Genomic DNA, 15,416 nt, shown 5'->3' on the forward strand with positions numbered 1-15,416 from the left:
CGGAGTATCTCCCACCTCAGGGCCAACCGAAACTCAGCAGTTGTAAATTCAGCACTGCCCCGAGCAAACTCCAGCAAGGAGGACACTTTGAGTTCACCACCTGATTTGAGTCCAGCCCCTGAGTCCTCCCCTTGAGATACGCCCTCCCCTTAACACCCATGGACTTTCTCTAGCTGCTGGCCCCTTACCAACTGGGTTAGTAGACTCATTCTACATGATGTCTCTTAGATGACTTGCCAGGTTAAAATACTTTACCCATTCTTGTTCAGTTCACTGGTCTGTAAGCACTAGTTTACCTCACACCCTTCCCCCACAATTAACTCCACCTGTGTTCCCAGGGCTCTGCACAAGCTGTTGGCTTCATCCTGCTCTCCTGCAGCACCTGAGAGCTTTTACAAACAGAGCTGCAAAGGCTCTATATCTTCTTTGGCATGGACTTTGACCCTTCTCACAGTCCTGGTCCCTGATTTTCTGACCTGGCTTCTCTTTTTCGATTCCACAGCACTTTCCTGGCCTTTGGTCCCATGTCCTCTGCCCAGGGAAACTAGTGAGTAGTAAGTTAGGGAACAGGAGGTCCAGCCTTGCTCCAGCACGGAGCTTGGATGCTGCAAGCAGTGCACACACACCTGCAGAGACATTAGTCCCTAACTCACAACCTGAGATTTGCAAAAGCTCCACAGAGCAGCTGCCTGCTTGGAAGATGCTTATGTGCTTAACACGTCTGGCTGATAAGCCAGTGCTTCTGGGACAGCTGTGTAAATTAAATCCAATTCTGAGCTTAGAGCACAACCTGCCCAAAATCCCAGCCATGAACACATCTCCAGGTAAGATCCAGGGCATTGCTGGCACCCTGGGGAAAAACCGGCAGGCAGGGACTACATAGTGGCACAGAGGGAAAGGCTGAGTTCACTGAAGACAAAGCAAGTCCAATCCTTAGGAGACAGGCAGCCCATCTGCTTAAGTCTCTTAGATAGAAGCCTACCTTAATGGTTAACTATTCCCCAGAAAATTTGCTCTTCCACTTAGGCTTCCCATGCCCCCTCTGCACTTAGGGCAGTCAGACCCATCCCTGAGCTGGTGGGTACAGCTCACCCAACTAACCTAAGGATGCAGAGAACTTTATTTGCCAAGGTAGGAACTACAGCTGTGTCAGCAAAGAGCCTGGCTAGAGGGGATGCAGCAGCACAGCAGGGGGAGAAATGGCAAAAGCAAAAGCAAATGTTGCCTTGCCTGTCCAGCCAGTGGGGCTGGCAGGGGGGCTCTGCTGCCTTGTGGCACTTCTCTCCCAGGATGTGCTGCGCATCGAGAGAAAGAGGTTTCCCTGCTAGGTTAACTAGAAGGCATCACGGCCTGGCCAGGGAAGGATTCATGGGCTTATTGGCTGGGTGTATTTTTGTACCAGTGGTTTAAGTTGCCCTGTTTACCAGTTTATGAAAAGTGTGGTTGGGAGTCATTATTTTTGGAGCAGCTGTAGCTTTTACTACCTGGACTCGGTAGGAAACTGTACCATCCTATAGGTCAGCAACTGTGTTGCTTAAAATAAAAATAAAAATAAATAAACAGGCAAAAAAACCCCAAACAGTAATATTTTAAGGCTCTCCTCTTTTCTTAAGCACTGGATTTGCCAAAGCCACATTCTTCCTGGAAACTTAGTGGCTGGAAGCCACTGGCCTCGCAAAGGCCATTTCAGGTGTCAGGTGAGGAAGGTAAACAGCAAAGCAGCCTGCAAGCCCACCCAAATCTCTGTCACCCCTGTGCCAAGGGGTTCACTGCAAGGCCTGACATTGCAAAGGGGCAGTAAGCCCCCCATCTGCCCCCCCGGCTGGGGCTGCAGGCCCAGCTTCACAGCGCAGGGCCTGCGGGCCCGGCCCCTCAGTCGCCGCCATGTGGGGCCTCATCCCCATTCCCGGAGGGAAAGCAAATGGGTTTGCAGGCGTGTGGGCCCCATTGTTGCTGCTGGCTGGGTCTTGCTGTCCTCTGCAAACCTTGGAACCTCATTCAAGGTGCTGAAGTCAAGGTGCCCACACGAATGGCCTCTCCAGGGCTGCCAAGGGCTCCCTATAGCAGCGATGCCAGCTGAACTGCGGCACTGGCTCACTGTCGTACCCGTCCCTAAGCATTGCCAAGCCTAAAACACAGGCAGGCACGTCCAGAACAATGAACTGAAGCTGAAATAATAAAGTCTTTAAGCTCTGTATATAGTCGTGGTTTTCAGGTTTTGGGTGTCGGGATATTCCCAACAGCTTTTGTTTTAAGAGGATACTTATTTTGATTTTGGAATTTGGCGGAACATGATAGAACCCCTCAAACCTTAGAGAATGGGTTTGAAAGAACCATCAGATACCACAAAATCAGTTTCACAAGCACTGCCAACACCACCACTGCATGACCCTGGTCAGCTCCTGCAGCTGATCTGTTGCAGGTAATACTCATGGATTATTTTTTTTTAAGAGTTTCTGACCTGATAAGAAGTGCTCAATAGCCCTGTGAATATTAGTACTCCTTCATATTCAAAGTACATCTGACTTTATCCAATCTGCGTGTCTTAAAGGAGCTTTTTTACACACACAATGCCATCCTGGATTCCTGCTCTTTTGTTAATAGTGAGGGAAAAGCATATTAAAGGTTAGATTCAACAGACAGTACAAAAACTTTCATCCCTGCAAATGCTCTTAATTGCTAGAGGGCAAAGACTCTGTTAATTATATTAATGGCCTGCCAAGATTAAGTGTGGGATCTCTGTGATGCACGTGGAGGTGTCCATGCTTACTGCTGTAAAGGAGGTAGTGCCTGGAGCTGTCTATCAAAGCAAAATGAGCTCTCTGGGAGAAAAACTATAGCCTGACAGTAAGAACAGGCAAACTTAGTGCTATCAGTGGAGAGGCAGTCACCAAGAGCAGGAGGTAATGGAAGAGTAGGCACTAGATATCCTCCATCTGAAGTGCAAGTGGTGAAAGGGACATTCTAACACTCAAACGTGTAATTTTTTTTGTTATGGAGACAGAAAAACGTGACTATGATTGTATATTTTGTTCCCTTTTAGTGAAACAGAGGGCAACTGCTGCAGTGGGAAGATGGAAACCTACCCAAATTAGTAGGTTTTAATATACAGCATTGATGAAAATATTTTCCAGAAATCTAGAAAATAGTGAAACTGATTTTGAGTCTGGCCTGTCCATGTTCCCGTATTGCTTTTAGCACCAAAGTATACAAATGCCCTCTGGTAATGCATTATTCAATGTGACTCAATTCTGCCAGACATCATCTGTTATCCCACCACATTTTTTTCAGCCCATGGAAGTGAAATGATGTCACTTAGAAAGATACTGGACAATAATAAGGTTGAGTCTGAAGGATCATACAAATCATACAAAGTATGTATTGTTTTTCCTCAATTTCCTCCAGTTCTCTGGAGATACTAACGCTAGGACATAGCCATGCATTCTGCCTTACCTCAAACTCCTTTTGAAATGTTTACCTGGCAGGATGTTATCTTCCCTGCACACTTGGATCTAACTCTGACTCTTTGGGTAAAGTTTTCTGCAAACACTAACTCAGCACGTCACCCCAGGAAGTGAGTCACGGAACGTGATCTTCACGCCACAGTCTCTCCAGAAGAACCACTTCAGACAAGCTTTTTTTTTTTGTCTTGTTGGAGAATCAACTTCAGCCTCCCTGGCTACAAGTGAGAAAGTTAGGGGAGGAAACACTGTGAATGTGTGGGAGTTCATGATGACATAACTGTCTAGGTCTGGCTTGTTCTAAAGATAACTGCGGTTGCAAGCTTTGCCTGCGTTAACTGTAGGGGAGAAAATAAGATATAGATGTTAAAAATGCTCATACACATTGAGTCAAATTTTACGGGGGGGGAAGAAGCTACGATGGTTTGTAGAAATTACTGATAAGCACACTGTACTATAGCAACAGAGCAGTAGGTGGCACTGGTGGAATTAACACGCGCTCTTCAGTGTCTGTATTGTTTTGTTTGGCCAAAAAGTTCGTTTACCCCTCTCACTAAATCATAGTTCGTGACAAACCTTAGTTTTATGAAGCCTGTGGAAACAGAATCACAACACAATCAGAAAAGTGGGGGATAATCCATCTGGAAAAAAAAAGCCTTTGCCTCAGGCTGAGAGACACAGGGAAGAGAGGAAAAGAGCAGCAAATACAGGATCCTTCATAAAACGAGCTCTTAGTACTTAGCAGTAGGGGCTGCCAAGGCTAGTACAACCCTTCTGAAGAAACTTAAAGAAATTAGAGCTAGAGACTGAGCTTTATTTTGTACCCCTACAAATAATACCCACTCTTCTAAAGGGACACATTACAGGCATTTGTTTGCTGAGGATGCTGTTGACTTAAAAAAAAGCAGTATGATTATGGTTTGTTGTTGTTTTTTTCTCTCTTCACCCCAGGATTTTGTTCCCTTCTTTTCCCCTTTTGAACTTCATTGTGGAATTTCCTGTCTTCAGTTACCTGACTTTTAAAGGTGTTCCTTTGATCTCCATGTGATGTAGGTGTCTTTTTGACCCCACTGGAAGGCCTCACTGTTTATTACCTTTGCAATTTAGGTGCAATAATAAACCTCCCTAGAAATATTTCAGAAAAAAAAACAACACACAAACCCCTCTAATTTTTACTTCATTGAAAAAAAAAAAAATATCCAGAAATTTAAGGTAGAACATGTCTGTTTTCTGTGGTTTAGTTTTGTGTTATACAACCACAGTAAAATGTCAGGCTGCACTTGTTTTTAGCCCTTCTAAAGAGAAAAGGGTGCAGCCTTTAGTAAGGGTCTAGTAAACCTCATTATCTAGTACACCTTCAGTAAATCTAGTAAACCTCGTTATAAATCCCAAAGTGGTAGAGAAAATTAGAATAATAAAGCAAACCTGCTGAAGTGATGTGTCTAGATTGTTCACCAGCATCCTCCTCCTTTTCTAAAGAGGCTTTGTGATCAGGGTAGCTCTGCCCACCAGCTGCCAAGCTGTCATGTGGTCTGAAACCCAATGGGAGAGCTGGATTATGATGGACACACTTTCCTTAATAAATAAGACTTAAGAAACGCAGAAGGAGCATACAGTTATGCATGAGACTGCTTGAGATCTTGAGGGTCATCAGTTATTCTTAAAGCATTGGGCATTCAGTGTATGATCAAACTCTAGCCAAATTTGTTGTAAAAGTGTCTGGGAAAAATTTCTGGGAGCTTTACATCCAGGTCCTAGTAGCTGATAAAAACTGGACCTGTTCTGAGGAGGTGGGGGGGACATCTATTAGCTCAGCTACCCACCACTCTGTCTCCAGTTGAGACATAGCTGTGATTTTGCTGTCTTCAATATGCGTGGTAAATTGCTACCCAAGGGAACCCCAGAAAAATCCATTGATGGGGATGTCTGCCTTCCCACCAATTAAGCTGATTTTTCAGATATTTTGATGGATCACGTTTATCAACCTGATCTCACTTTCCTTATACAGTAGGCTAGAAAATTATGTATTGTTAAGCACTTCAGTCTTGGTAGAAGACTTGAGCCTCAAATTCAGCCTCAGACCCCTGCATTGTGGGCTGAATGGTTGTTGAGAAGTCTCTGCCTGAGGAAACTCTCAAATTGGTAGATACTTTCTGAATTCCAAAGATATTAAGGATAATTGTATATACTTATAAGCTGCTTAAAGCCACATACCGATAGACATCAGTTTATATCATCACTACAAACTATTTTTTATATATCTGTTAAAATACTAAAAAAAATATCCAGGTATTCATGGCATTTAGGCTGCCATGAAAGGCATAATTTAGATTCAGAGAGAAAACTGCCTGTTCAGAGCTGTAATTACTGATGAGAGGATAATAGCACTTGTGTGGCGTGACAAATAGCTAAATAACTTCATTTTCCTACCACAGCAGAACACCTATGAAAGCAGAAGGAATTCATGCTTCAGGACAGCAGATGAACTCCTAGGGGTGTTGCTGACTGCTCTTTGTGCAATGCCTGCCACCTTTAGGCCTTATCTGTTCAGACCCCATCAGTTAGACTGTCCCTTTTTGCTGCCATTTACCTGTTTACTGCCTGGGCTCTCCCTGAGCTGCTGGTTCTGCTGTGCAAATGTCATGAGCAGTGAAGCTGCCTGCGCGGTCAGCTGAGAGCTCCCTGGCATTGTTAGCACCATACCAGAAAGCTGGTGGAGGACAAAGCTGTTTGCAGAGAGAATAGCTCATTGAGAGAATAGCTCGTTTTCTAGAACAGTTGGTCATTTAGGGTCATTGCAGAATTTAGGGAATATCAGGGAGTTGTTCAGAAATGCTCTCGGGCCAGCCCTAATTGCCTGCCTGAACTCAGCAAGTTCAGATCATTCCAGCTATGAAGCTGTGGCGTTCACCCCTGCTTTGTGCAAGTCCAAAAAATGCTCCAAATCTCACATGAGTGGATAATTTTCCTTTCAACTAGAAGGTGGCTGTGCAGTGACTCTGTGAAATGTGCAGAAGGGAGAAGAGGCCCTGAAGCATTTTGAGTTTTGGGGAGCGATGTGACACAATGGACTTTTCTCAGTGACATCTGGTAGGTGGTTTGTCCCAAACAGGCATTGAGTGAGTGGACTCTGTGACAAACCAAACAAAAATACATTAGAATCAGGTGCTCTGAGAGGTTGACTTTCCCAGCTCTGCAGAGCATTGTGACCTCTGCTGCTTCATCCAGGAGGAGAAGCATGAGAGTTAGCCTTCCTGCAGATATTGGGTCTGCAGGGGCAAGTTTAATGTTAATCCTTTTGGACTAGGCTTTTTAAAAAATGATGCCAGGGTAGCTTGGCCACTAAGCTGGATCCTGCAACTCGGATAAGCATCAGAATGCTACTGGCCTGTTTAAAGTTTAAACTAAGTGCTACGATGACCGAGTATCCCTCTGAGGGGCCAGACTGTTCAATACATAAAAGCTACACTACAAATTATATATGCCATTTTCCCATGTGACTAGAGATTTGGGAATGATCCCATTTTTTGAGTCATCTCAACCCAGGCACCTGAAGTGGTCTCTTCACAGAGGATGGACACACAGCCCACATTCTCTGAGAGAGCAGCCTTCTTTTCTTTATCTCCAGTGGGGCAGCAGACACTGAAGAAAACCCCACTAGTTCTTTTGGGAAATAAATACACAGGCACATGCAAACAATTTCCAAGAAACACCAAGTTTTTCTGTTTGATGTCTGATATGGCTGTAACTTGTCAAGACTAAATACACTATTTTGCCTGTCTTTTCTACTGTGCAGTGCCATGCCCCCCCACCTGTAATTCAGACTCATGTACAAAGACACTTACATAGACTGCCATAGATAAATACACATCTTATCTTTGATATATTTTTGTTTTCTGTGGTCAGCACAGTGTCTGTATGATAATTCACACGGGGACTTGTCAGTGTGTTGGTGTATCTTGTGGAATTTTCTCCTTAAGTGCAAGTTGTAATCAGAGAGACTGAAGTCTCACTTGTCTAATATTCTGGAAGTTTCTCTTTTTCTCATTATTCCTCTTCTCATAATAATTATCCATCCTTTCTGTTACATCAAAGAGAGCTCTTTGTGTTTTCGGGTTTTTTTGGTTGTTTTTCTGTTTGTTTGTTTCATTGAGGGGTTTTGGTGGTTTTTGTTTGTTGGGTAGGTTTTGTTGGTTTGGTTTTGCTTAGAAATGCTAACAAGTTCAGGCTAGGTATGAATCCTTAGTTCATCTCTTTTACCTGGTGTGACCTTGGAGGAATCGTTACCAGGACTGGCAGCTCAGCCTCACAGAGCTTATCTGCATCTCCTCAAGTAGCCAGGACTGCATCATTTTACTTCTCTGCCTGCAAACAAAGGTTTCTGTGCTTTGAAAGACTGTGCTGCAAACTCAAAGATGTAGTGCTGAAAGAGGCATTTCCATTCATTCAGCTAGGTGAGTATACTAAGGACTTTCAGTGTAGTAAAGACTTAATAAAAAACAGGTTATCCCATGATCAGCATTAAGGTTGGAATTTAACATGTTGAAATTTCACCTTATTCAACAAACCACTTTAGCATAAATCCTATTCAGTAGGATAAAGGCATTTGATCTAAGGTGACTGGTCTTAACTTATTTTCTGTCTGAGAAGCAATCTACTGACTTTAAATGTCCTTGAAGCATGTGGAAAGAGATGTTTTTTTCTTCTTCTGACTTTCCTCTTTAAAAAAAAAAATACTGCAGCATTCATAATCAGCCCAGCATAGAAGTAATTTTAAAAATACGTATTTGCTTCTACTGGACAACAATTTGCTATGAGGAAAACAAACTCAGTAAAATGAACTGAAGGTAAACACATACTCTCCAAGTGATACTAGGAGAGTTTTCCAGTATCTACTGTGGGTGGAGGCTGCTTAATAAACAGAGTGTTTGGAAATAATTGCATTTCTATCTTTTGCATTTTCTTCTTTAGCAAGGGAGTTGGACTAGATGATCTCTAGAGGTCCCTTCCAACTCTGACAATTCCATGATTCTTGTCTGAAACACAGAATTAACAGCACAGAGAAAACTGTATCTCAGGCAAAATGTCTTTCTTCTTCCCTTTGCTTTCTCTTAACACATATCACAGAGCAAGAATTACTTACATTCCTTTTCAGAAGTTAATGCTGGTAGGAATTCACCTTCATGCTGTTTTGACAAACCTGGATTTTTTACCTCAGCTATTGAATGCGTAAACACATCTCAGTAATGTTGAAGAGCTATTAAAGAGCACAGCATAAGGGAGAAAATGTTTACTCAAAAATCTTACTTTGTATCACCAAAGCCTGGGCCAAACTGCATTGTTGTTTATGGTTGCAGGTAAATGACTCATTTCACACACTGAACAAATCCAGCCCTCCTGAGTCTGACCTCTCCAATAGACCAGTCTAAGTTAATTATTTGCACAACTTCTTTGCTTGCACAGAATAACTCACATAGCAATGGTATCTCAAGAACAGTTTATAAAATTGTAGTACATCATAATGATTGGTGTGGATTTTAGGAAGACCCTGACTACTGTAATCTATGAAAAGCTTTGAAAGTTTTTACTTACTTACAGCTGGATTCACAGATGTGCAGTAGAGAACTGTTCATAGATGAAATGCCCAAAATTATTCATTGGCCTGAGAGGCTGTTAAACTATGGCATTGTCTCATTCTGGACCAAAACATAAGGATCTGACTCTTAAATGTTTTTGGGCTCCTGATCATGCTGGCATCAGTGAGAATTCAGCATCCATATTCCACTGAGAATTTATAGCTTAGTTGTTCTGATTTATATCTTCAAATTGGAGATAACAGCATTTCTTTGCAGGACAAGGCTGACATAAAGTGCATAAATACAAGGATAACAGGAACTCTGTGAGCAATTTAGACACATCACCTACTCACCATAAAGCACTGTTCTAAGTTAGCTAGTAATAAAGTCTATAAGCATTACTAGTCTAGCAAAACATGCATAAAACATTTCCTCTGCTCTACCCCTACATGTTCTTCTTAACACTGTTTTACTGTTTAAACCTGCCTTCAACTCCCTGCCCCATTTTAATCCTTTGACTACTAAAAAAGCAGCTGATTTAACACCACCTCTCAGCTCAGAACAAGCCCACCTCTTGCTCGCGTGCTGGCTCATTACCACTAACAGCACTATTGTTTTACTGAGCTTGCTGACAGTTGCTACACAGACTGATAATGAAGCAGAGGATGCTGCTCATTTGTCTCAGCGTTCTGGATGTGCAAGTGAAAAATTCAGTCTCTTTCTCCTTTGTATGCATTTCTTTGTAACGCCTCGGTACAAAACCATGAGTAAGAGCACATATCTGAGGCTGAGCGTAACTCAGCAGGCTGAGTGTGTTCTGATCCTCTGGCACAACCATGCCAGTAGTATCCCTCCTGTCTCTGTTACCTGTCACTATCTGATTGTCTCCTGTCTGACATTTGCAGGGTAGTCTGACCAGGGCTTTCTATTCCATAGGCTGGATTTCTGTACCTTGCAAATGCAAGGGCATCTAGGTCCTCACACAGATTAAAATAACATTACCGGTCTTACCTCATGTGAGTAGAGCAAGTTGTCCTCACCTCTTTCTGAAGTGTTCTGCTGTGCTGCTTCTTAGTGGCTGTACTACTCCCTCCAACAGTGCCACAACGTTTTCTGTTAGACCACGGAGTGACAGAGGTACCTCTTGACACATAGGAATGTGGTTAAAACCTGTATTGTCTCTCATGGGATAAAACGAGAGCAAAGTTTGTGTATCAATGGGCTGTACAAAGCACACACAAGATAAATGTGAGTCTATTATGTTCAGGAAAAAAACACCCAGATATCTTTTAGAGATAAAATACTAGGGCAATATAGTTATTAAGGAATTGATATGGTTGATATGAGACTGTAATATGGATAGACTCCAAGTAATAGAAAGCGATAGGCTGGTGTTGTACAAGCATATAGGGAAGCTATTCTGCAGCCATGTGACTGCAATGAAGTTGAGGTACAATATTGTTTGATAAGACTCCTAACAAAAAATAAATAGAATTAAGGTACTATAATGATAAAAAAATAAGGTACTTGCATAGGGCTTATAAATATCACCAAAATGAAAAAAAAATAAAAAATCAGAATAACCTATTTATAAAATGGCAAAATGCACTAGCCTAAGGTACTCGTTCCTTTTACATTTTGGACCAGCCTGCCAGAAGACCCACAAGGACTCTTCAGTGTTGTTGAAATTTCTTAGAACTTTCTTTCATTATGTCATCTCCTCAAAATTAAAGTTGGTACAGTGAGGCTGCTGATGTGCTAAGAAAAACGCTCATCAGGCAAACCAGGGTTTGTAACTCGTACCTTCAGTTCCCTACTTCGTATCCACTCACTCTTTTTTGGAACAGACCACACTATTTTTTTCGTAGGAGAGATTGTTAATTAACTCTCTGGCTGCTTAATATCTAGGCACAAAAGATGATGTACTGTTATTCAGACTATGATCACTAGCAAAAACCCCACCTCTGTGGATTCAGAAGGGATTGAAGCAGCAGTTTACAGACACTAGGTGACAGCAGCTTCCCAGCTCAAGCACCGATTACCATGTTCTTTTCAGGACGTCTCAACCTACTTTGGATCTCATAGAGCAAGGTATGACCCTACACTTTAACAGGTGAGGAATGCACACTGGGACAAAACCCAGTTTTATTGTAGCCAAATGATCTTGAAAGAATTGTTGATCACTGTTAGAAGGGAAAAATCCTCTGAGACAACTGATGTCTCTTCATGCTCATCAGTCTCAAGAATCCCACAAGATAGTGTCCCACAACATGGCTTGGAGCAGTTTCATTAACTGAGAACAGCATAAGAACAAACAAAGGCAGTACAGAACTGTGCAAAGTGACCAGCTGAATGTGCTCAGGTGAAGATTGCTAATGGGTGTGTCCAGCAAACAGCAGCAGCTAATGCTCATTAGCTCATGACAGCTGGTAATGAGCAGCTGTTAGCAGGAACTTCATCTACCCAGGTGTAGAAAGCCTTCCAGTAAGATCTCCACACCAAGTTATGAAGGCAGTGACTTATTTTTCCTCTCCTATCAGTAAAAGTATCTGGCATAAAACTGCCAAGCTCCTCTTGGGGTACCCTTTGTAAATAATGCTGCCACCAGCATCCCTTGCATGGTATTTCACTAACTACATGTACTAAATCAAAGGAGTTGCCTTGCAACAGAACTTGCATGATCTTTCATTTTAAGAGGAGCTACAAAAATTAAGCTACTTGCTTGTAAAAGTATTTTAGTTCACTACTCAGTATTGAAATGGAGCTAGAAAAGGCCTTTAAATTTCCTCAAACTTCATCTTAAGAGCATTGGTTATGAAGAGTTGCAGGCTTCTGAATTTCAATAGAAAAATAAAGACTTCCCAACTGTTGTCCCTGTACATTCAGGTTGAGCAGTTCTATGCACATCAAGCAAGTACTAGCTATTTTATGGTTAATATCTACTCTAATTTTAAGTGATTAACAACTTTTTTTACTCAGTTCTCTACCCCCAGCATATAGGCACTGATGAAACAATAATGCTGAAATTGAGACAAAAAGGCCATATTCTATAAACAGGATTTTGCAAATAATTGCATATAGGAGAAAAAAGATCCTCAGGACCATTTTTAGGCCAGTGACATACAAAAATCTTAGTGTCATATTTTCAGCAGGTGGCCAAGAAGCAAATTCCCATTCATTTTCCTCTACCCATCAGTAAAAAAAAAAAAAAAAAAAGGCAGCACTGTACCAGAACCAAGTCTGGGATTTGACAATTGGTCAGCATCAGAATGGAAACAAAATGATACAGAAAAGGATTCCAGGTTGTATTAGTGAAATCCCACCACAGGTGATTACAACATTGTTTCTAACCTTTTAGGACACTTTTGTCTATACTCCCATGTAGTCTATAGCAAACATCACAGAAGAATGCTGAAGTTAGGTACACAACTTAAATACTGCAAATAATCACTAGGACAAAAGATGCCTGAAAGTTGCTTTATTTGTTCAGAAGGTCTGTGCGTTACAGCAAGCATAAGTTTCGCTACTGTGGACAAAACTCAGTCTTGGAAGAGCATTAAATGTTAACCACAGATGTATAATGAGTAGAGCCCACATTTGCACACAACACACTTTTTCTATTGCTGGAATTAACATTCATGAGTTACAGATCTTTGAGATCTTTCTGGATGTTCCACAATGTATCAGCGCTCTTCTTCAGCTGAACCACCTCATCATCCTTCAGCTTTTGGTTGATGACACTTGTCAATCCAGAGCCACTTAGGACAGCAGGAAGGCTCAAGAAGACCTCGTTCTCAATGCCATACATGCCCTGCCACAAACAAAAGAAGTCACTCAGGTATGAACCCATCACCCCAGATTTGCTTTTAGTTTATTAGCAGGAAACCTTCCAAGACCAGAGCTTATCATTTTGCAGCCTGTAAGAAATTCCATTTTTAGTCATGGTGTATGAGGAAAAAATGCAGAGCTGTTTTAGACTGTGTGATTTGCAACACTGAGATGGCTGACCCACCTCCAAAGCCCTCATTTGTACACAGCAAAGGGCCAACAAAATTCAAAGACACAGTAATAGGGCAAGGTCTTTTTTCTGACCACAGAGGGGGAAGTTGAGCCCGTTCAGAGTTCATGCTGCACTAAAGGTTAATAGACCTGATACAGACTAGATGCTCCCAGTTACACTAGCAATAAAAGGACCGAGTTCTCTTCCTCAGTACCTTTGCTAGACAGTGGTCCATAAAATTGCAGCTGGGCCTCCATTAAGCTTTCCATTTTGGCACTGCAACTTTTTAATGAGCCTGCATGGCACATATGGCAAACTTCACACAAGGGCAGTACAACATTGGGTAGAGCACAGAGCACAATTTCAGCTCCATGAGGAGGGCAGGCTAAGAGGTCAGACTAGAAAAAATTGCAACAGTAAGCTCTCATTTTAAGTAGTATTTCACAAAGCTTTTTATTCAGCAATTGCTAATTGAGACTATTTAGCTTTTCCATAAAAAAAATTGTACTAGAGCAACAGAATCAACCACCACTTCTTACCTTTACCAGTGTTGAGACTGAATGAATCCGGCACAAGTTCTTCAGCATGGTCTCACAGAGCTCAGCAACACTAAGGCCAATAGCCCAGTTTGTGTATCCCTTGAGTCTGATTATTTCATAGGCACTAAGGAAATATTAAAATACAGTGCATCAAGATGACTTAAAGACACCGTGTGAATGCTAAATCTTAAATGAATTTGCTTCCCATTTTAAAAAAAAGCTTAAGCTCCTGTGACACACATTGTAAGTTTTGGGATTAAAATGTCAAAGTAAAATGATGACTTGTTTCAGCATGACAGGATAAATCAGAGCCTACATTATCCCATCAACATAATAAAGAAGCTCTACTCTTATTTGAAAAGTTCAAGTTAATGGCACAATCATTCTGAGTGCATTTGGAACAGGTAACATTTGGAGTCTAAGCCATGCACTACTTAAACACATATCCTAATTTTTTAAGCAACATCTGCACACACTTTATACCAACATAGTCCTTATTTCACAAGTAAGACAAGTGATTTCCCAAACAACTCCAATGCTGTGCTGACAGAAACATACTACTTCTCCTTTGAATCTTGTGCCCTTTGAACAAAGTTAACATTTAAGAAGCTACTTGTGAGAGAAAAAGTGCACACAGCTTTAAGTGCTTCACTATTGAAGCAGGTATGTTACACAATAACTTGCTGCAGGACAAGAAAGTTTACTAACTACAATCCTGTATTTAAACCAGTAGTTGCACTTACTTGTGCAACCCTCTGAATAAAAGGGCACAAAAACTGCATCAGAATGGAGAGGCAGCAACAAGGAGCCGGTGTGCAGACTAGATCTTTTCAGCATTACACGTATCACCTTATTCCCCAAGTCACTGTACCTTTCAACCACTTGCTTGTGGACATCCTTCCAATTCTCAGCATCTTTGTCAGTTCCCATGGCAGGATTCAGCTCCTGGAGACAAACACCTGCCACGTTAACTCCGCTCCAAACAGCCACTGTAACAGAGAGAGGACATGAGTTTCAACAGCACTTAGCTATCATCCCTCCACCTCTCCAATCTAAGACAACTAGAAGCAAAGTAGTAGCCAGAAGCATATAACGTTTGAGGCAGATTTTAAGTTTTCATTTAACTACAGTTAGTTCTGAGAACTCTGGGGATCAAATACGAGACTATTTTAGTACTGACATTTTACAAGTCAATCCCAACACACAACAACAGAACTTTCAGTCCTTAAAAGGCATAGCCAGCTACAGGCAGATCTTCAAACCAGTCTTACACAAAAACTGCACATTTCCCTCCATATTGGAAGCTTCCAGGCAGACTCATTCTGTTCCTCTGAGGTAACTAGGAAATTTCTTAGCTACTTCAAAAGCAGCTATAATGCTGAAGCAAGACATGCTCTGTGTATGCTCAGCTTTCATTACAGTGTAGGGCTGGCTGCAGTAAATACCATGGTTCATCACACACTGTACTTTGATCAAATGCAACAGGACATTGAAGAGGTGGCTCCCATAGAAATACATAGCAGTACCTACATAGACATTCTGCTGCATAATTTCAGACTTGAAAGACACCAACTAATCAAGATTAATAAGCTGCTTGGATTTCACACAGTTTTAAAACATCTTCTCTTAAACAGCTTGGAGAAAGTCACAAAATAAGGTAAGGGATAGTTTTCTTAGCCTGAATCTGGATTGCCAGCTTTTCCCACTACTTGCAACAAGCTCTGCCACCAAGCTAACAAGAGCTCATGCTGCTTTCAGAAGAAAATTGTGCTGTAGGCTATGTTATGATACCCCAAGAGGAATAAACAGAAGTAGTAAGGTATAGCCTTTAGGACACAAC

The 15,416-nt window shown here is 41.8% G+C and overlaps 1 protein-coding gene across 1 annotated transcript; it reads right to left on the reverse strand.

The window, feature by feature from the left end:
• Positions 1–12,499: 12,499 nt before the first annotated feature.
• Positions 12,500–14,565, reverse strand: LOC104386770 (L-lactate dehydrogenase B chain; the record flags this gene model as incomplete). Its single annotated transcript, XM_009995425.1, has 3 exons — positions 12,500–12,848; positions 13,577–13,700; positions 14,448–14,565. Coding segments are annotated over 3 exons (410 nt in total), but the record flags the coding sequence as incomplete, so codon positions are not given.
• Between the last annotated feature and the right edge of the window lie 851 nt (positions 14,566–15,416).

This window comes from Chaetura pelagica, unplaced genomic scaffold, assembly GCF_000747805.2.
Source record: "Chaetura pelagica isolate M959 unplaced genomic scaffold, ChaPel_1.0 scaffold4, whole genome shotgun sequence".
Taxonomy (NCBI): domain Eukaryota; kingdom Metazoa; phylum Chordata; class Aves; order Apodiformes; family Apodidae; genus Chaetura; species Chaetura pelagica.